At 34.0% G+C, this 22,636-nt stretch overlaps 3 protein-coding genes across 3 annotated transcripts; 2 read left to right on the top strand and 1 right to left on the bottom strand.

Annotated features, from left to right (window-relative positions):
* Positions 1 to 9: 9 nt before the first annotated feature.
* Positions 10 to 7,198, bottom strand: LOC144835680 (uncharacterized). Its single transcript, XM_078690746.1, has 7 exons — positions 6,950 to 7,198; positions 6,318 to 6,498; positions 5,409 to 5,909; positions 5,235 to 5,300; positions 5,055 to 5,120; positions 4,758 to 4,814; positions 10 to 3,004 (listed from the first exon to the last, which is right to left on the bottom strand). Exons 1-7 carry the CDS (start codon positions 7,196 to 7,198, stop codon positions 666 to 668), a joined length of 3,459 nt encoding a protein of 1,152 aa, XP_078546872.1. The 3' UTR covers positions 10 to 665.
* A 5,832-nt stretch (positions 7,199 to 13,030) lies between these two features.
* On the top strand, positions 13,031 to 20,268 carry LOC144835679 (lymphoid-specific helicase-like). Its single transcript, XM_078690745.1, has 10 exons — positions 13,031 to 13,044; positions 13,962 to 14,087; positions 14,352 to 14,460; positions 16,870 to 17,028; positions 17,331 to 17,476; positions 17,698 to 17,929; positions 18,337 to 18,456; positions 18,766 to 18,846; positions 19,131 to 19,290; positions 19,470 to 20,268. The coding sequence occupies exons 1-10, from the start codon at positions 13,031 to 13,033 to the stop codon at positions 19,754 to 19,756; spliced, it is 1,434 nt and encodes a 477-aa protein (XP_078546871.1). The 3' UTR covers positions 19,757 to 20,268.
* A 71-nt stretch (positions 20,269 to 20,339) lies between these two features.
* LOC144835678 (lymphocyte-specific helicase-like) lies at positions 20,340 to 22,147 on the top strand. Its single transcript, XM_078690744.1, has 5 exons — positions 20,340 to 20,348; positions 20,558 to 20,716; positions 21,157 to 21,237; positions 21,522 to 21,681; positions 21,861 to 22,147. Exons 1-5 carry the CDS (start codon positions 20,340 to 20,342, stop codon positions 22,145 to 22,147), a joined length of 696 nt encoding a protein of 231 aa, XP_078546870.1.
* The last annotated feature ends 489 nt before the right edge of the window (positions 22,148 to 22,636 follow it).

Raw genomic sequence — 22,636 nt, 5'->3', positions numbered from 1 at the left:
TTTATTTGTTAATATATTTCTAATTACGTTTTCATTTAATAAAACTGCTTTTGATAACAAATTACGTTTCATCATTATGTTCATGTTATGTTTTATAGTTTCAAGTTGTACCACTTTACTTTTAGTATTTAACCATCCAACCTAATTATAAAGAGTTGTATTAATTACATTTAATATAATATTATCACATAATTACTTTAAAACACGCACAACCAATTCTATACAATATATCAAGTAAAAAACATTGCATTATTATAAAAGAATAATTTTCATTAAATATGGCAGCACAGCTTATAAAGATTATAATGAATAAGAAACAAACATTCTTGTTTATCTCCATGCTACAGCTGTTAATAATTATTACTTGCGTTGCTAGTGTGCCGCGTGTGGCAGAAGTACGCGCGCGCGCTCCGTCGATGAAGGTAGGTAAGTATGTCAAAATAAAATGTTTAAAAACATTTTATAAAAGCTAATGTTTTAGATTATCATATTGATTTAATCTACTATACGATTTATGTTAAAAAGGTCGTATTTATATTGAATACAAATTTAATGTTAGAAATACAATTATTTGCGATATTAAAAATTGACACCTGCTTGCTGCGAGATTTAAAAATGTGTTTGTTATATAGTGTAGTAGAAGTAACATACGTTATCAGTGAAAACTAACTATGATTAAATATAATATTTCTCTTTGAACACTCTTCAGCCACGTGATTGATGACATCACCTGATAGATTGCAATCAATCATGTAAAGGTACCTCAGCTCAGGACACATATGGAGAAATGAAGACATTGAATTAACATCAATGTTGTGAAAGTTATTACCAGAGATATCGAGAGTATCTAATGCTAATTGAACTTGCTTGAGAGAGCATTCTGTACCCAAGTGATCGATGACGTCACCTGATAGATTGCAATCCCTCATGCCAAGCTGCCACAGCTTAGGACACATAATGAGTAATGAAGACATTGAATTAATATCAATGTTGTGAAGGTTATTACCAGAGATATCGAGATATTCTAATGCTAATTGCACTTGTTTGAGAGAACATTCTGTACCCAAGTGATTGATGACGTCACTTGATAGATTGCAATCCATCATGTCAAGCCACCCCAGCTTAGGAGACATAATGAGAAATGAAGACATTGAATTAACATCAATGTTGTGAAGGTTATTACCAGAGATATCGAGATATTCTAATGGTAATTGCACTTGTTTGAGAGAACATTCTGATACAAAGTCATGAAATACATCACGTGATAGATTCCGAATCCTAACATAGTAACATTTAGCTTCAATGCCTAAAATATGTGCAATAACTCTTCCCTTTCGCTCCAATGCCATCTTACTACAAAAGTCACGGACACTATCACCATCATATTGCATACAATACAATTGCATAATTAGACGTATAAAATGCCCATCACATTGTACACCTGGACTAATGTGATCAATAAACATTCTTATAGAGGTAGATATATCATCCAAATGATTATTTATTTCTAAATCTTTGCTTGTCATGTAATTAATTAATTCATTTACCACAGCATCTCTATTTTGTTTTTTAACAAAGTTTAAATTTCTCGGCAGATAGCGATATGTTGACAAACGATCTGTAACCCAGTGCTTGAGGAAACCGCCAGCTTTATCACCAAGGAAACCAATTGCAAACTCTCTCGCTCTGTATAAATGCTCACTCTCTCCTATCACCTCCCACTCATCATCATCCAATGGTGTAAGTAATGTTCGTACATCTGAGCACTCATTCTCCATACCATCCTTTTCACCAAATTTGCACAAGTAAAATCCCACCAATGACTCTACTATCAACTTGTGAGGAGGCATAAAAATTTTATTAAATTTAGATTTTGAAGTTGGTGCTTCTTCATAAACAAACCCGAGTTTTAAGGCCATATCAACCATATCTTTGTTCGAATGTTCAGTCAAATCTGTTTTGTTTATTGAAAGTTGGTTTACTTTTAAGCTATCATACATAAATTTCCCTAATAAAATCATAGCATTTACATACTTCACTGGTGTTTTTTCAAAATCAGAAATCTTTGTTATGTTTTCTCGTTTGTTGAACTGATTTAAAATACTACGAAATAGTTCTTTAAATAGGTCAGATTTATCTTCGGGGAGACTTTGATTATCTTCCCACAATATACAGAGTGAAAGAAGTAGCATCGGGTTTTTGCACATTGCATACGCTTCAGGATGTTTGCAATCCTCCTCCGACGACGACGACTCATAAGTGTCAATATCTAACTCTTGTCTAAGGGATTTTCCCAATTGTTGTTTTTCAAAATAATCAAAATGTTTGTCTATATACTTTCCTATGCTCTCGTTGTTAAACCCATTAACTCTTACATGTACGTCACATGCTTTTACGAATTCATCTATGTTTTCTGATCGTGAAGTAAGTATCACAGTACTGTTTTTTAAGTTGTTCTTTTTGAAAAGACTAAGTACGCTTGGATTATTAAACCTTAATTCATCTAACCCATCTAGTAGCAGTACAACTTTATCGTCATGTTTCTTTATGAATTTCTTAATTAATCGTGGATCATTTGGGAGATCTGTATCTAAATTGAAATCTGTCATATCAATTTTCTTTACAAATAAATCAAAGATGTTTTCATCTTTATCTAAGTCCCGTACACTTAAAAGAAATACAATTTTACCTTCAAATGATTTAATTGATTGAGTAGCCGTAGCCCAGTTGTATGATAAATGCCTTAATAAGGTAGTTTTACCTATCCCACCCTCGCCATCTATAAGAGCTCTACATCCAGGTGTGGATTTGATAACATCTACCACTTCTGTTAATGTTGTTGGTTTGCTTCCATTATTCTTTTTAGCTTCTTTGCGTAGTTCCAAATCAGTGAACATCTGCGAAATGTCAACACTGTATCTATCACGCATTGTTGCTGGTGTAAATATACTGGCCTGAATACACAATTCCCTTTGTCTTTGAAGCAGATATTCTTCAATTTTGTCTAGATGCGAAGAAAAATGACAAAAACAATATTTAGTAAATTAAATTTTATTTAATAAGAGCCTTGCAATGGAGCCGCGCCGAAGTAGTAAACCGAGTAAATAATATAGAGGGCGACAAACACAATTTATTATCAATCAGAAAGAAAACTCGGTTGAACGACGACGCCAGCAAATTGTAACAACCGTTTCAATGTAGAGCAATCCACCGCTTATATTATGGTAAAACCTAATGTGACATGCTAATGTGGTCATTGATGATGAAAGCTGATTTTTATACATTCACTTTTACGACATTAGCTTTGTAACACGCATGTATTCACTTTTTTGTAGGTGAAATAAAAAAGTATTACAAATACTACTAGTATAACAAATTAAAGACTTTTTAGGCATCTCAGTACAACTTTTTTTCTTAATACGAAAGCAATAACAAATAACAGAAATAATATAAATTGCGTTCAAAGTGATAGTGTTGACAATTAATTTTAATAGGAAAAGTTAAAACTGTAAATAAATTTTCTTTTATTCAAAATTGAAATCATGCACTCGTGTACAAATAATTTAATTTAAAACCTTGTCATTTATCCTAAATTAAAACTAACTGGTAATATCGGGGAGCTGCTGTTGTAAACACGCGTTTGCAATATTAAATGTATTGATTTTACGTATTCTATTCTTTGGTTTTTCGTGAAAAGAGAATACACCACCACTGCGTGTGACATGTTTTTTATTTATAATTATTATTAGGTTAAAAGGTTACGTAAGATGTTTATGATTGAAACTGAATTAACAATTATCTACGTCATAATCACATTTATTTATGATTATCCTCAATTTTATGCCAATTGGCATACACAATTGTGCATTTATAGGCCTTAATGCTGTATCCATGAAAATAAAAGGGATTATAGAAGGCGGCAAACAGAATATAGCATTAATTTTAACAATGTTATTTGAACTAAGGTGATTGTAACTACAGTACATGAAATATTACGGTGAATTACTATTTTTGAATTTGATTACAAAATCTCATCAATTGTTTTACGAAGACATTTTATCAAATTAACTATTATTAAATGAGCAAAATTAAAGTAAGACGATGTGATTTTATCATTCATTCAATCTTTTATCTCGGAATCTCTGGTCCATAGAAAGTAAAATTACATATAAATGAATTAAAAATTAAAAAAAATAGACCGTACTAATTACTACTACTTATCTCATATTTTTAATGCTTTAAGAATGTTTGATTGTTACAGAAATGTAGTACGAGGCCAAGTATACACCTTCAAATTTGCCAATGTATATTATATTATTGTTGTTTATTTTTTCGCCAGTATCATAAACTTTAATCACACACTTGATGGTTAATGAAGTTATTATACTTTCGGTTTTTCATTGAATTGTAGCGCGGGCGGAAATATAGAGGGCGGCAAACACAATTTTTAATTCATCTAAATTGATAAAACATATTATTTAGGGCCTACTCTGAAATCTAACTTTTTAGAAGACCTATTTTTATTTGTATTCAGTAAACAAACTTTGTAATGCGGATTAGAATTAAGCTTATTGGATCTCAAAGAATAAGAATATGTGTAATACGAGTCTTACTTATTATGATGTTAACAACATATCGTTTTTAAAACAATGAAGCTTCTTAATTATTATATCGTTCTCTGTGTGGGTCAGGATTGGAATTAAACATCAAAAAGGATTTTGTTTAAATACTGTATTATTATTCTGAATGCAACTAACCTGTTTCTGATTTATCCTCTTTTGGCATTCCTTGTCCTTCATTACTACTGGTTGCCACTTGCCCTATTTTAATAACAGAATAATAAGAAACAAAATGAAATACTTATTTTACCTAAAAAACTACCGATTGGGAGCAAAATTATACGGTTCATTATTAGTATATAATCTTTATTGTCTTTCTTTCTTGTTTGTTCATTTTCATATACATAAAATCAAAACTAAAGACAAAAGACCAAAAAAAAAGCTTTCGCTTATCGAGTTTTGGCCTTTTAAAATAAATAAAACTTAGTAACTGACCTGTTTCTGATTTAAATCTTTTTCGCATTCCTTGTTCTTCATTATTACTACAAGTCGCCACTCGTCCTGTAATAATCAAATGATAATAATACGAAAACAAATTAAAGACAATTATTATTATTTTACCTAAATAACTACCGATTGGGAGCAAAATTATACGGTTCATTATTAGTAACTGACCTGTTTCTGATTTAAATCTTTTTCGCATTCCCTGTTCTTCATTACTACGTCTGGTCGCCACTTGCCCTGTAATAAATGACAGGACAAAACATGAATTTAGGCTACAATGATATTCTATACTGGTAATTCTTTAAAAATTAATTAATGTTTTTTTAGCTTTTCGCACTAACTTACCTTCAGTCAGAAGTGTTACTCTTGATTCCAGTCCAACTTGTTTTAAAATGTTAATGAATTCTTCAATTTTTTCTTCACAGATTATTCGTCTCTCTTCCAAATCCAGAATCATACTCCAGGCATCTTTGTAATTCTTTAACGCACTACCATTGTACAATGCATCGATTCTGTCCACATCAGCCTGTCTAAGTCCATTTCCGAATGCTACAATTTGTAATCGATATCGAGTGAACTTAGTAATTTCTTGAACTTCAAGAAAAGAATGTTTGAGACGATCTATGACACCAAACTGTTCAGTTACTTTTATTGTATCGTCTAGCAATGTACGATTTTCTGAACTTAAACGTCCATTTGTCCTTAATTCCTGTAGTAAGTGTATCGTTTTGGTGGCGCTGTCTATGTTCGTTACTGCAATCAAATCTTGGTACAAAACTTTCAGCTTTGTGACGAGATTACGTTCATCATACCAAGTTGAAAAATGTACTAAATCCAGATCAAAATCTATGAAATGGTGGAAACAGAACAATTTAAAAAGGTGTATTATTATTTATAGCAACACAAGGATTACTGTATATAATCATATATGTAAAGCGGACCAATCTTTTTTGATGTCGGTACTTATTATACTAATAATTATGTTTATAATATTGTAGTCTTTAAAAGTGAATACATTATCAGTGTACCTGTTGCCATTTTTTCAAATTTCTGTCTTCAATTCTGAAAAATAAGTGTTAAATCGGATCATAATTCACAAATAATTATATCTAAATATATATCTGATCGTTTCATATAGGCCTACTAAGTTCAATGTAACGATAAGATCAATGATTGAACTGTCTGCAGTTTGTTTATAGTCAATAAGTGTGGAGCATCCGGGCAATTTATATAATGTTCTTTATGTCTTGCTACCCGCGCGTACTTTAGGATTGGCCAGGACAGGTTGGGCATCAGTGACAAACTGAACACGTGTGAGTAACACGCGTACTTTAGGATTAGACAGGACAGGTTGACCATCAGTGACAAACTGAACACGTGTGAGTAACACGCGTACTTTAGGATTAGACAGGACAGGTTGACCATCAGTGACAAACTGAACACGTGAGTAACACGCGTACTTTAGGATTAGACAGGACAGGTTGACCATCAGTGACAAACTGAACACGTGAGTAACACGCGTACTTTAGGATTAAACAGGACAGGTTGACCATCAGTGACAAACTGAACACGTGAGTAACACGCGTACTTTAGGATTAAACAGGACAGGTTGACCATCAGTGACAAACTGAACACGTGAGTAACACGCGTACTTTAGGATTAGACAGGACAGGTTGACCATCAGTGACAAACTGAACACGTGAGTAACACGCGTACTTTAGGATTGGACAGGACAGGTTGGGCATCAGTGACAAACTGAACACGTGTGAGTAACACGCGTACTTTAGGATTAAACAGGACAGGTTGACCATCAGTGACAAACTGAACACGTGAGTAACACGCGTACTTTAGGATTAGACAGGACAGGTTGACCATCAGTGACAAACTGAACACGTGAGTAACACGCGTACTTTAGGATTGGCCAGGACAGGTTGGGCATCAGTGACAAACTGAACACGTGTGAGTAACACGCGTACTTTAGGATTGGCCAGGACAGGTTGACCATCAGTGACAAACTGAACACGTGTGAGTAACACGCGTACTTTAGGATTAAACAGGACAGGTTGACCATCAGTGACAAACTGAACACGTGAGTAACACGCGTACTTTAGGATTAGACAGGACAGGTTGACCATCAGTGACAAACTGAACACGTGAGTAACACGCGTACTTTAGGATTAGACAGGACAGGTTGACCATCAGTGACAAACTGAACACGTGAGTAACACACGTACTTTAGGATTGGACAGGACAGGTTGGGCATCAGTGACAAACTGAACACAAAGTAACTTCACACATTAATGGAATATTAGTCAAAATTACAAGTATATAATTATCTTATAATATGATATTGTTTATTGTGATGGCATTCTTCTGTTACTCAGAGCAGAGCCATATATATAGAGAGAGTTACGGCATTGCGTTCACGGATTTTAGAAAGTCACGTGGTGTGCACGCCGGCCATGTTTGTGTCCAACTATGCCTATGTAGCGTATGGAGTCGAGTCATTTGCTTAAAAAATGTATAACATTCACAAGGCTTTAAAAATCGAATTTAATATCAAAACAATCAATTTGTTTAAAGGTTTTTGTTAAGATAATAACGCAATCATAAAGTTACTGCGAACATGATTTTAAACAACAAAATGTAAAAACAATGCATTACTATAGAGAATCGCTGTACAAACTAAACGCGCACGCGTAGAGCGTGCATGGAGCGCACAACCAGAGCCGTTCCGAAATTGCTATTTTTGTTGTTTAAAATCATGTTCGCAGTAACTTTATAATTTTTTTATTATTTTAACAAAAACCTTTAAACAAATTGATTGTTTTGATATTAAATTCGATAATTAAAGCCTTTTGAACGTTATACATTTTCAAAACAAAAGACTCAACTCCATACGCTACATAGCCTTAGTTGGACACAAACATGGCTTCTAATCCATTCGAAGTCGTAACTCTCTCTATATATGGCTCTGACTCAGAGAAACTCGCTGTTTGTTGACGACTGTGTGGTACACAGAATAGTACGTTCAGTGATATTAACAAGACATTTACCACAACCCACACTCTCCTCCAAATAACCATGAAAGCAAAATTATGCCTACATTCTCATATTATTGTTTTGCAAATAAATGTTCCGAACAAATTAAATTGAAATTGTAAACTTAAGACAGGACTGTAACTGGAGTAGCAGCAACTGCGCCACTCCCTTTGACGTCAACTACTGTATAATTAGTGCAAACTTACAATTGGCTTAAGACTGGACTTTAACTGGATCTCGTATCTGGACTATCAATATAAACCGATACAGTTAAATGTGACGATTTGTAGCAGCAACTGCGCCACTCCCTTTGACGTCAACTACTGTGTAATTAGTGTAAACTTACAAATTAGCTTAAGACTGGACTGTAACTGGATCTCGTATCTGAACTATCAATATACCGATACAGTTAAATGTGACGATTTGTAGCAGCAACTGCGCCACTCCCTTTGACGTCAACTACGGTGTAATTAGTGTAAACTTACAAATTAGCTTAAGACTGGACTGTAACTGGATCTCGTATCTGAACTATCAATATACCGATACAGTTAAATGTGACGATTTGTAGCAGCAACTGCGCCACTCCCTTTGACGTCAACTACTGTGTAATTAGTGTAAACTTACAAATTAGCTTAAGACTGGACTGTAACTGGATCTCGTATCTGAACTATCAATATACCGATACAGTTAAATGTGACGATTTGTAGCAGCAACTGCGCCACTCCCTTTGACGTCAACTACTGTGTAATTAGTGTAAACTTACAAATTAGCTTAAGACTGGACTGTAACTGGATCTCGTATCTGAACTATCAATATACCGATACAGTTAAATGTGACGATTTGTACCACCAACTGCGCCACTCCCTTTGACGTCAACTTCTGTGTAATTATTATTCATAATCTGGTATATGTATGCTGTATTGACTTTGGCCGTGACGTCACAAAAACTTTTCCACGGTCCAACTGTCTTTCTGTTGAAACATCAATGTACACGATTATATCGTCGTCGTACGACGTCTATAAATATTCAATTCAAAATTCCATATAAAGTATTTTTAGAAAATTACCAGCTAAAATCTTTTTAAATAATATTCAAAAACTGCAAAATGAATGTTATGGAAACACCTAAAGGGAATTGGTTTAAACACAATTCACATTTTTGTATAAATATAGACGGCAATAAATGTTTTAATATTTGTACTATATCTAATCATTTTAATAACTATTTTTGTAATATTGCTTCTGATCTGGTATCTGAACTACATTTGTGCAATAATTCATATACTGACTCTAAATTTATTTAATCATTTTACACCTCTTATATCTATTTTTTTTTAATTTTTTTTTTTTTTTTAGCTTTTTAATTTTTACTAACAAATATCTTTTTATTAATATTATAATCATAACAATAAATATTTAAAAAATATATATAAAGTAATATTTATCGCATAATATACAGTCTAGGATAATTAAATGATATACAAAATCATTACACCCAACTACTATCTTCATCTCCTTATACGGAACATCATTTGAATAATAGAACAAGAACAAGTCACACATCTACACATAATCAAACATCGTATACTTTACTCTAACAATAATTCAATCTTCTATCGACTACTGTAAAGCCGAAGTATAGTCGTTATCTCGGGACCGTTCTATGGCCACCACCAGGTAGGCTTACTTCATCAAGGCAGGGAGGTATAATACCTCCCTGATCAAGGCTTCTATGAATGGATGACGAGTTAGGCGCAGGAACGCTAGTAGACCAAACCCAGACTCCAGTACCGTTTTGATTACGAGCAATCGGGAAATTACCTCATGACGTTGTATTGATAACACTTTACCCCAACATTACAATGTACTCACAGGGCAGTATTTTAGGCCCGCTCCTTTATATTTGTTATATTATCGATATGTCTATTTGTATTGATAATGATTGCAAACTATTATTATATGCCAATGACAGTGCCTTATTGGTGGCTCATTGTGATCCATTATACATTTCACATTAACTAGGTCATGGTATGGAATTATGTTACAAGTGGTAGTTCAAAATAAGTTGTCCATGCACCCACAAAAATGCATTTTGTTGAAAGAAAAGTTTAAAATATTGAGAATTTCAAAATCACTTTTATAATGATATATCCTTAGTCATGATTCCATAAGCACCTTGGTTTACAAATTGATAACTGTATTTCAAATGAAGAATACTTTACATGTATTATGAAAAAAGCAAATTCGACCACCAGATTGAAATTTCTGTACAACAGGTAGGCTAGTAGGAAACTGTTATGCTCTGCATTAATTAATTTAGTGTATACAGACTGGTATTCTGGTATAACATCATTCCTTCAAAATAAACTCCAGGTAACCCTAAACAAAATTGTACAGTTTATTCTCGACATTGCCCCTAGGGCACACATTGACCCTAGGGCACACATTGACCCTAGGGCACACATTGCTCCTAGGGCACACATTGACCCTAGGGCACACATTGCCCCTAGGGCACACATTGCCCCTAGGGCACACATTTCCCCTAGCGCACACATTGCCCCTAGGGCACATATTGGTCAGGAACAACTCAAAGCTGTTGGTTATCTGAACATAAACAACAGAGTTACATTTCTAAGATAGACTTCAGGTATTATAGGTCCACGCTTATAAGATATACCAGGATGTAGATTACACTATTATAGGTCCACGCCTATAAGATATATACCATGATGTAGATTACACTATTATAGGTCCACGCCTATAAGATATACCATGATGTAGATTACACTATTATAGGTCCACGCCTTAAGGTATACCATGATGTAGATTACACTATTATAGGTCCACGCCTATAAGATATACCATGATGTAGATTCCACTATTATAGGTCCACGCCTATAAGATATACCATGATGTAGATTACACTATTATAGGTCCACGCCTATAAGATATACCATGATGTAGATTACACTATTATAGGTCCACGCCTATAAGATATACCATGATGTAGATTCCACTTTTTTAGCAGACAATTTTACAAATATTTCTAAACAACATACGTACTGTACGAGGAAATTAAATGAACATTTTGTAATTCCTAAGATCAAAGTGCTTCGAAAACATTTTATATAATACTATTAAAGATTGGAATAATCTTCCATCAAACATAAAAGGTATAAAAACACCTAATGAGTATAAACGTGTTATAAAGCTTTATGTTAGTAATGTGCATAGCCAGACTGATGTATTGTGAACTGTTGTTATATTTTTGTGAATGTTTCTATGTTTTTGTTATAAGGACCCCATTGGATAGCTTAGCTCTATGGGTAATCCTTGGTATGTTGATTAAAACAAACAAATGTAGCCGTCCGACTTCTACTAATATTAAAATTGCAATTTGTGATTTTTCTGGTAGATATATTGATGATTTTACCCAAACACACTTATACAAATATAAATTGCAAAAGAACTATAAATTATTCCAATATTCATTTGGACAACTGCACCCTTTTAGGTCAATTTTAATATCACATTCACATGCCTCTATTGACTTTGGCCGTGACGTCACAAAAGCTGTTCAACAGTTTAGTGTAGGTCTTTCTGTAGATACACAATAGGATTACTGAAGTCTATACTTATTCACTCAAAATTACACAGAAACTATTTTTAGAAAAACACACGTCAGAATCCTCGGTTTAAGGGGATAAATACATGTAATAGAATTTTTAAATAAAACGTTTGCTTCTGAAAATAACTGACGTTTCGATCAATTATATGCTTTTATCGTCCATCCATAAATATTATGATCGTCCTTAGGAGTGAGGAGTTTGTTTTCTCAGACTGGACGATCATCAAAGTTGAAAATAGGCCTATTGATTGAAACGTCGAGAAACTCAATTCATTCATTTCAGAACTAATTGGAGATGTACTGCAAACTTTATATAAACATTTGATTTCTCATGCAAACCTTCAAACAATTCTCATATTCTTCCATTGTCTTTCTTTGTCCTGTCGGCATTCATTATTTTTATACCTTTTACATTTGATATTGTTTTTATGCTATGCTGTTGCATCTTTGTGTACCGTCCTCATGATGACTCAGCATTATCGCATCGTCACTGTGCCGACAATATTACAAAACAATTGTTGTTGCATTGTATTTAATGCTGGTTGAACAAAAAATAAACGAATTGAGTTATATTTTGACACATCGACATAGTGAGGAAAAATTAAATTGGTAAAATAAATTATTTTTCAAAAACTAGTACGGTCTCATGTTGTCCGTTGAGGGCGCTCTTTGGTTTCTATAGAGCAGGTGATTAATGGTTTGGTATCAATCCACACAGCGCGGCCTTTGTGAATAATAATTAATATTAAAGGTGTAGGAGGCCTAGGCCTGTTGTAGTTTCTTCTAAGACACACAAAACGTAGGTAAGCTGGGTGTTTATAGTTTGTTTCTTATTTGGTATTGCGCTAGACTCTACTGGTGCCGCAGCCTGCCTGGCACCTAACTAACGTGACAATTATGAACTCATCAATTACGCGGGCGCATCAATTATCCCTCCACCACAGCAGCCAGCCACCACACTTTTCTCCCTTATTTCTAGCCCACAAAAACTGGAGAGTCAGAGGAGTGGAGTGGACAGATTTCACCAACCCTATTGGAGGAGTGTGAATTTTAACTAGCCTAGTTTAGTAGCCTACTACTATCTAGGCCTGGCCCTACCTAGATGACCTCAATGTCTGATCTGAATTTTCCTCCTCTTCTCACAGCAGGATGACAGTGCGTGACATACGTGAAGATAACAGCTGCTACACAGACCATAGAGTTATTATATTATAATATAATACCTCCAATACGACCATGTAGACCTACAGATTATAGATACCTCCTTGTGTACAGAGACAGAACTACTGTCGTCTAGATGGCTGTTGACAGGTAAGCACTCATGGATACAGAGTAAAGAAACAACTATATGTTGTTTTTACCAATTTGTAAATGTAAATTATAGTGAATGCACAATGAAGAATGGCCAGTTGATATAGACATTTCACATTCTGATTTTAGCAGCAACTAGGCCTACTGCATGCTGTATTATTACGTTTCTGTGTTTTTTTTAAAAGAAGAATGAGTGCAAGAATGTTCTTACTTATAGACAACATGTAATTATTTCAGAATAGGTCAGAGTAAAGAGAAAACTTAATTCCGTTGGCAAATGTGTTTGTCTTAATTTTTACACATCCAATTAATGATAATTATCTTTAATACAATAATATCAGTTGGACTTGTGGAAGTCCACAGACCATGTTTGGTTTTTTGTTTTTTTCATAATAATAGCAGCCATGAATCACGTTAATTTGTTTTTTAATGATTCAAAAATAGTGGAAGATTGTTTTCTTATCTTCTCAGATTAGTAATTTTAGCAATGATCCTGATTATTTCATCTTTCTGCTTTCAACAAGAGCTGGTAGGTTAGGCATCAACTTGACAACAGCTGACACAGTCATTATATATGACAGTGATTGGGTAAGTTAAATAAATAATTACTACATTTTATTACAGCGTGATCAATAATCAATAATCATATGTAAAGAAGTATTTGTGCTGAGTGAAGTTGAGCCTAACCTAAATTGATTCTACCCAGCTTATATTTCACATACCAACTTAAGTCTGTTCTTAACCTAGTCTTACCTACCACTTTCACTGTTTGGAACACACCATCATGTTTATAGAAATATCCTAACATGTTTATAATGAATTTATAGCAGTGCAACTTTGCCACCAACTTGATACAAGCTATTTAAATAATAAGGTGGTAAGATAAATTTTTTTGTATTCAACTATGTTTATTTTAGAGAACTAAAGACGTACCAATCTGCCAACAGACTTCTACTTACTGGTACCCCACTTCAAAACAACCTGTCTGAGTTGTGGTCTATGCTAAACTTCTTACTACCAGAAGTGTTTGATGATCTACAAACGTAAGTATTAATTTTTATCAATTTGGATCCGGTCCTGCTCCAGTTGAGGTTCGCAACAGATTGTTCATCATACAGCATTAGTGCATCATGCAGTTACACGCATATCGATCAAAAAGATTGGCACATGGCGTGTTGTGAAAACAAAATGCAACGCAATTTTCATTTTCCGGAGCAGGTGTGAAAGGCAAACATGTCAATCACTGCCCACCAAACAATTTCCCTCTGTATAAGAACAAAACGGATATAAATTTCCTTTATCTTATTTTTCAGGTTTGAATCCTGGTTTGATTTTAATTCATTTTCAAGTCACGAAGATGAAAAAGCCATTGTAGCGAAGGAGAGAGAACAACATGTTATATCCATGATGCACCAGGTACTGCCAACAAATCAGTTAACAGTTGCTTAGATCAAAAACGAAGGGAACGGTAATTGCTCCGTCTATCAGACCGAACGTTAAATTGACCAATTATAGTTCCTATTAGTCTAGGACCTGGGTCAGATTTGTATGCATTTAATTTAGGAGAGAATATCTCAACTGTTATAGGATAATTTGACCCCAACGAACAACATGGAATGTGTGCCAAATTCGCTATCCGGGACGAACATGCCCAAAATCGGGGTCAAAGGTTAAAAATGTGTGGTTCTTGTATCTCGACAACCACTTGTCATACAGATTTGCTTTTGGTGTCAAATTGTTCAGAATATACATATTTATATTCGGTCTAACACAACTTTTAGCAAAAAAATTACCGGAAATGCTTTTACTGACCTTTGACCCAAAAATGACAAAAAAATACATTTTCAGGTTAAATTATTCTTTAAAATGCCAATGAACAAACTGTATGGTATCAAATGAAAGCATACACAATATGCTACCCATTTCTACCCAACTTGTATTGAACATTTTTAATTATGAAGCTAATTGTATGGAAAATGTGCATATTTTGGTTATTTTTATACAAAAAATGAATATTTGGTAGCGTAATTGTTATGTTTATTTATATAATATTAAATAATTTAAGTGTTTGGAAAACTATTTGGTATCAAATGAAAGCCCATAAAATATTCTATCCATTGCTACCCAACTTGTATTAAAAATCTGTAATTATGATGCTAATTTTGTTATAAATGTGCATATTTTATTATTTTTTTACTAAAATGAGTATATTAAATAGTGTAAATTTATTTTGGTTTATTTATAACATTAAATAATTCATGTGTTCTTTTGGTGTCAAATTGTTCAGAATATACATATTTATATTCGGTCTAACACAACTTTTAGCGAAAAAATGACCGGAAATGCTTTTACTGACCTTTGACCCAAAAATGACAAAAAAACACATTTTCGGGTTAAATTATTCTTTAAAATGCCAATGGACAAACTGTATGGTATCAAATGAAAGCATACACAATATGCTCCCATTGCTACCCAACTTGTATTTAATTATGAAGCTAATTGTATGGAAAATGTGCATATTTTGATTATTTTTATACAAAAAATGAATATTTGGTAGCGTAATTGTTATGTTTATTTATATAATATTAAATAATTTAAGTGTTTGGAAAAACTATTTGGTATCAAATGAAAGCCCATAAAATATTCTATCCATTGCTACCCAACCTACCCTAAAAAATCTGTAATTATGATGCTAATTTTGTTCAAAATGTGCATATTTTATTTATTTAAAAATGTAACATATTGGACAAACACCCAATATGAATAATATTTTTAGTTAAAATTAATGTCATATAGTCTAGGACATGGGTCAGATTTGTATGCATTAATTTAGGAGAGAATATCTCAACTGTTATAGGATAATTTGATCTAGACTACCCTCAGCCTAGATATAAAAAAATACAACATAATTAATATCTAAAAGTGATAAAACATTAAAAATTGGTTCAAAATGCTTGGTAAATTTACCAAGATCTTCCAAACACTTGAATTATTTAATATTATAAATAAACCAAAATAAATTTACACTATTTAATATTCTCATTTTTGTAAAAAAATTATAAAATATGCACATTTTAAACAAAATTAGGATCATAATTACAGATTCTTAATACAAATTGGGTAGCAATGGATAGAATATTTTATGGGCTTTCATTTGATACCAAATAGTTTTTCCAAACACTTAAATTATTTAATATTATATAAATAAACATAACAATTACGCTACCAAATATTCATTTTTTATATAAAAATAATCAAAATATGCACATTTTCCATACAATTAGCTTCATAATTAAAAATGTTCAATACAAGTTGGGTAGCAATAGGTAGCATATTGTGTATGCTTTCATTTGATACCATACAGTTTGTCCATTGGCATTTTAAAGAATAATTTAACCCGAAAATGTGTTTTTTGGTCATTTTTGGGTCAAAGGTCAGTAAAAGCATTTCCGGTCATTTTTTCGCTAAATGTTGTTTAGACCGAATATAAATATGTATATTCTGAACAATTTGCCACCAAAAGCAAATCTGTACGACAAGTGGTTGTCAAGATATAAGAACCACACATTTTTAACCTTTGACCCCGATTTTGGGCATGTTCGTCCCGGATAGCGAATTTGGCACACATTCCATGTTGTTCGTTGGGGTCAAATTATCCTATAGTTGAGATATTCTCTCCTAAATTAAATGCATACAAATCTGACCCAGGTCCTAGACTATATGAGAATGGAACAGATTATACTGGGCTTAAATGCATGCACAGATTAATGTTGATATTTTCTGTGCGTAATTTTATTCTGTATTAAAACTGTTTGTATCTTATAGATCTTGACGCCATTTTTATTACGACGCTTAAAGACAGATGTTGACCTGACAATACCTCCAAAGAAAGAGATCATTGTAAACGCACCAATGACGAGTATTCAACAAGAATTCTACGCATCAACTCTAGACAGGTCAATTATTGATAAGGTCAAACCCAAGGTAAGAACAGTGTATCACGTGCCATGGCTCTGTTATAATCAACCTAGCTGCCTACAAGCCAGAGTGTCTAGGGGTAGTTAACATGAAATTAGAAAATAAATGAGGCGTGATTCTGCAGCTGAGAAATTGCAGTAAGAATTAGCCAATGATTGGTTGATAACTAAAAGTTAAAAAATCGAGTCCTGTAGCCATACTTTCTATAGTTTGTTTAGGAGCCTTATGTTATTAAATTCCAAACTATTGAAGTGTTTATAAACAGAATGTTGTCGTTACTCATCTTGCCATCCTTTTGTTTATAACAGAAAAAAGAAGAGGTAGCATTGACCACAAAAGGTCAACCCAAAAGAGGATGCTCTAAAAAGGTTGACTACTCCATTGTATTTAATGAAACTGAGGAATCTGATGATGTTGAAGATTGGTACAAAAAGATTAGAGACACATTTGCCAAGTGAGTTTACAATAGTTGTAGTAGAGAAGTCTAGGCGTGAGTACCAACAAGTTAAGATTAAATGGGGAAAATATTTCGTTGTATTCAGGTGGAATGGGGTTTTGGGTTATTATTTATTTCAGAGAACCAACTGCACCTGGTGAGAGGGTGTCCCTGTCCACCTCCACCAGTACAACATCCATGAGTACATTACTTTATACCCCTTTTATTATTTATTTCAGAGAACCAACTGCACCTGGTGAGACCCCATCAAATACAGAATCAGTAGTTAATATCAAGCTTCAAAACATTGTAATGCAACTAAGAAAATGCTGTAACCATCCTTACCTACTGGAATATCCACTTGACCCGGTCACGCAACAGTTCAAAGTTGACGAGGATCTTGTCAAGTCATGCGGAAAGCTTTTAGTGTTGGAGAGAATGTTACCTGAACTAAAGAAGCGTGGACACAAGGTATCAATCTTAAATATTCATGTTAGTTTAAAAGAATGTAATAAGTTAATGAAATTGGCAATTATAAAAACATCTGAATTATTTGTCTGTTTGTCTGTAGGTCCTGATCTTTTCCCAGATGACCTCAATGTCTGATATGTTTGTCTGTAGGTCCTCATCTTTCCCCAGATGACCTCAATGTCTGATATGTTTGTCTGTCTGTAGGTCCTCATCTTTCCCCAGATGACCTCAATGTCTGATATGTTTGTCTGTTTGTAGGTCCTCATCTTTCCCCAGATGACCTCAATGTCTGATCTGTTTGTCTGTAGGTCCTCATCTTTCCCAGATGACCTCAATGTCTGATATGTTTGTCTGTAGGTCCTCATCTTTTCCCAGATGACCTCAATGTCTGATCTGTTTGTCTGTAGGTCCTCATCTTTTCCCAGATGACCTCAATGCTTGACATACTTGAAGATTACTGCCACCTAAGAAACCACAACTACTGTCGTCTAGATGGCAGCATGGCTTTTGCTGAGAGACAGCAACAGGTAAGCACCCGCATGGTGAAGAAGAAGAAATTTAGAATTATTTGGAAGAACTTGTAAATATAAATGATACTGAATTAAGTTGATACACACATTCTGATTTTAGCAACTTCTGCTGTATTATGTTAATTAGTATTATGAATATTTTTACTGAGAAAAGATGGAAAATGTGTTTGTCTTAATTTTTACCAAATGTCCACCTAATGATAATTATCTTTAATATCAGTTGGTTGTGTAGCAGCCACAAATCATGTTTGTTTTTCTCAATTATTCAAAATTAGTGGAAGAAAGTTGTGTTATTATCTTTCTCAGATTAGTAATTTCAGCAATGATCCTGACATCACCATCAACTTGACAACAGCTGACACAGTCATTATATATGACAGTGATTGGGTAAGTTAAATAAATAATTACTACATTTTATTACAGCGTGAACAATAATCTGCCATACGATTTACACACAGAGTGCAATAAGCTTTTTTGCTGCGCACTTTGTGCACTCGAGTGCATGATAGTGAAAAATTAAAGAGCGCACATGTGACTCATTTCAGCGCGTCTGATTGGCTACATCCGTTAACCCATGTTATAATAATTAGTCACAAGCTTGTGGTGTAATGTTTGTTTTAGTGTAGTGACTTTCAATACATTGTAAAGTAGCATTTATAGTTGTATTATAGAATCCACAGTCAGATCTACAAGCCCAAGATAGATGCCACAGAATTGGTCAAGAAAAGCCAGTGATTGTGTACAGGTTAGTGACCATTAACACCATTGACCAGAAGATAGTGGAGAGAGCAGCTGCAAAAAGGAAGCTGGAGAAGATGGTCATTCATCAAGGTCAGTTTTGTCTTTCACACCTCCCTAAAAACCCTCCTGAACAATAAACGCCCGGGGCTTTTATTCAAATAAAAACGTTAAAATAATCATTGTTTTATAGACTTCTACAGTAATATGCAAACTTCTAGGCATTGATTGTTCTCATTCATTTAAAAAATTCATTATCTTATTTTTTTTAGGTAAATTCAAAGGCAGTAAAACTATGGTGAGAGACTCAAAAGCTGTGATGGATCCCATGGAACCACTAAAAGTATTGCGCTCCACTAATCACTCTGGCATTATCAAAAACTGTAAAGAACAAGTCATCAGCGACGCCGATCTTGAGCTCCTATTGGATCGCAGCGACCTTGTTGGGAATAACGCGGGAAAGAAATTGAAACCAGTAAAGGAGAATGAAGCGTTTAAGGTTCTGGAATCCTGCGATGAGAATGTCATGGAGTTAAAGATCTCAGCGAGAGAAGGATAACTAACCTGTCTTCAACAATCTATTGCAAGTTTGATCTCTGCATATTCATTAAATTCTCCATCAAGATATCCACATCAAATCCATGGCTCCTGGCTTCAAATTTACTACAGTACTGGGTTCACATACTGTATACCCAATATTGCACAAATTGAAATCTGGGATTGTTAATGGTATTTATGACATTTATTTCTATGCAAGTAGTTACTGTTATTTTCTGCACAGCACAGTGTTCAGGTTTAAACTATTGTTAACACCAAGTGTTATTACAAGTCAGCACAGTGTTAAGGTTTAAACTATTGTTAACACCAAGTGTTATTACAAGTCAGCACAGTGTTCAGGTTTAAACTATTGTTAACACCAAGTGTTATTACAAGTCAGCACAGTGTTCAGGTTTAAACTATTGTTAACACCAAGTGTTATTACAAGTCAGCACAGTGTTCAGGTTTAAACTATTGTTAACACCAAGTGTTATTACAAGTCAGCACAGTGTTCAGGTTTAAACTATTGTTAACACCAAGTGTTATTACAAGTTAACACAGTGTTCAGGTTTAAACTATTGTTAGAACAACATGTTATATCCATGATGCACCAGGTACTGCCAACAAATCAGTTAACAGTTTCTTAGATCAAAAACGAAGGGAACGGTAATTGCTCCGTCTATCAGACCGAACGTTAAATTGACCAATTATAGTTCCTATTAGAATGGAACAGATTATACTGGGCTTAAATGCATGCACAGATTAATGTTGATATTTTCTGTGCGTAATTTTATTCTGTATTAAAACTGTTTGTATCTTATAGATCTTGACGCCATTTTTATTACGACGCTTAAAGACAGATGTTGACCTGACAATACCTCCAAAGAAAGAGATCATTGTAAACGCACCAATGACGAGTATTCAACAAGAATTCTACGCATCAACTCTAGACAGGTTAATTATTGATAAGGTCAAACCCAAGGTAAGAACAGTGTCCTCATCTTTTCCCAGATGACCTCAATGCTTGACATACTTGAAGATTACTGCCACCTAAGAAACCACAACTACTGTCGTCTAGATGGCAGCATGGCTTTTGCTGAGAGACAGCAACAGGTAAGCACCCGCATGGTGAAGAAGAAGAAATTTAGAATTATTTGGAAGAACTTGTAAATATAAATGATACTGAATTAAGTTGATACACACATTCTGATTTTAGCAACTTCTGCTGTATTATGTTAATTAGTATTATGAAAATTTTTACTGAGAAAAGATGGAAAATGTGTTTGTCTTAATTTTTACCAAAGGTCCACCTAATGATAATTATCTTTAATATCAGTTGGTTGTGTAGCAGCCACAAATCATGTTTGTTTTTCTCAATTATTCAAAATTAGTGGAAGAAAGTTGTGTTATTATCTTTCTCAGATTAGTAATTTCAGCAATGATCCTGACATCACCATCAACTTGACAACAGCTGACACAGTCATTATATATGACAGTGATTGGGTAAGTTAAATAAATAATTACTACATTTTATTACAGCGTGAACAATAATCTGCCATACGATTTACACACAGAGTGCAATAAGCTTTTTTGCTGCGCACTTTGTGCACTCGAGTGCATGATAGTGAAAAATTAAAGAGCGCACATGTGACTCATTTCAGCGCGTCTGATTGGCTACATCCGTTAACCCATGTTATAATAATTAGTCACAAGCTTGTGGTGTAATGTTTGTTTTAGTGTAGTGACTTTCAATACATTGTAAAGTAGCATTTATAGTTGTATTATAGAATCCACAGTCAGATCTACAAGCCCAAGATAGATGCCACAGAATTGGTCAAGAAAAGCCAGTGATTGTGTACAGGTTAGTGACCATTAACACCATTGACCAGAAGATAGTGGAGAGAGCAGCTGCAAAGAGGAAGCTGGAGAAGATGGTCATTCATCAAGGTCAGTTTTGTCTTTCACACCTCCCTAAAAACCCTCCTCAACAATAAACGCCCGGGGCTTTTATTCAAATAAAAACGTTAAAATAATCATTGTTTTATAGACTTCTACAGTAATATGCAAACTTTTAGGCATTGATTGTTCTCATTCATTTAAAAAATTCATTATCTTATTTTTTTTAGGTAAATTCAAAGGCAGTAAAACTATGGTGAGAGACTCAAAAGCTGTGATGGATCCCATGGAACCACTAAAAGTATTGCGCTCCACTGATCACTCTGGCATTATCAAAAACTGTAAAGAACAAGTCATCAGCGACGCCGATCTTGAGCTCCTATTGGATCGCAGCGACCTTGTTGGGAATAACGCGGGAAAGAAATTGAAACCAGTAAAGGAGAATGAAGCGTTTAAGGTTCTGGAATCCTGCGATGAGAATGTCATGGAGTTAAAGATCTCAGCGAGAGAAGGATAACTAACCTGTCTTCAACACTCTATTGCAAGTTTGATCTCTGCATATTCATTAAATTCTCCATCAAGATATCCACATCAAATCCATGGCTCCTGGCTTCAAATTTACTACAGTACTGGGTTCACATACTGTATACCCAATATTGCACAAATTGACATCTGGGATTGTTAATGGTATTTATGACATTTATTTCTATGCAAGTAGTTACTGTTATTTTCTGCACAGCACAGTGTTCAGGTTTAAACTATTGTTAACACCAAGTGTTATTACAAGTCAGCACAGTGTTAAGGTTTAAACTATTGTTAACACCAAGTGTTATTACAAGTCAGCACAGTGTTCAGGTTTAAACTATTGTTAACACCAAGTGTTATTACAAGTCAGCACAGTGTTCAGGTTTAAACTATTGTTAACACCAAGTGTTATTACAAGTCGGCACAGTGTTCAGGTTTAAACTATTGTTAACACCAAGTGTTATTACAAGTCAGCACAGTG

Source organism: Antedon bifida, chromosome 2, assembly GCF_963402885.1.
Source record: "Antedon bifida chromosome 2, ecAntBifi1.1, whole genome shotgun sequence".
In the NCBI taxonomy this organism is placed as follows: domain Eukaryota; kingdom Metazoa; phylum Echinodermata; class Crinoidea; order Comatulida; family Antedonidae; genus Antedon; species Antedon bifida.
The sequence above is the reverse complement of the archived record's forward strand: the minus strand, read 5'-3'. Positions and strand labels throughout refer to the sequence as shown.

Excerpts from the sequence above, each read along its gene's own strand:
- LOC144835680 (XM_078690746.1), bottom strand. The coding sequence starts at position 7,198 with ATGGTCAACCTGTCCTGTCTAATCCTAAAGTACGCGTGTTACTCACGT. Across the intron at positions 5,301-5,408 it reads AGTAACACTTCTGACTGAAG|GGCAAGTGGCGACCAGACGT; the intron begins GTAAGTTAGTGC and ends CATTTATTACAG. Across the intron at positions 3,005-4,757 it reads AGAGGATAAATCAGAAACAG|ACAAAATTGAAGAATATCTG; the intron begins GTTAGTTGCATT and ends CTTCGCATCTAG.
- LOC144835679 (XM_078690745.1), top strand. Across the intron at positions 17,930-18,336 it reads TAAAGAAGCGTGGACACAAG|GTCCTCATCTTTTCCCAGAT; the intron begins GTATCAATCTTA and ends GTTTGTCTGTAG. Across the intron at positions 19,291-19,469 it reads GAAGATGGTCATTCATCAAG|GTAAATTCAAAGGCAGTAAA; the intron begins GTCAGTTTTGTC and ends TATTTTTTTTAG.
- LOC144835678 (XM_078690744.1), top strand. Across the intron at positions 20,717-21,156 it reads TTGATAAGGTCAAACCCAAG|ATTAGTAATTTCAGCAATGA; the intron begins GTAAGAACAGTG and ends TATCTTTCTCAG. Across the intron at positions 21,682-21,860 it reads GAAGATGGTCATTCATCAAG|GTAAATTCAAAGGCAGTAAA; the intron begins GTCAGTTTTGTC and ends TATTTTTTTTAG.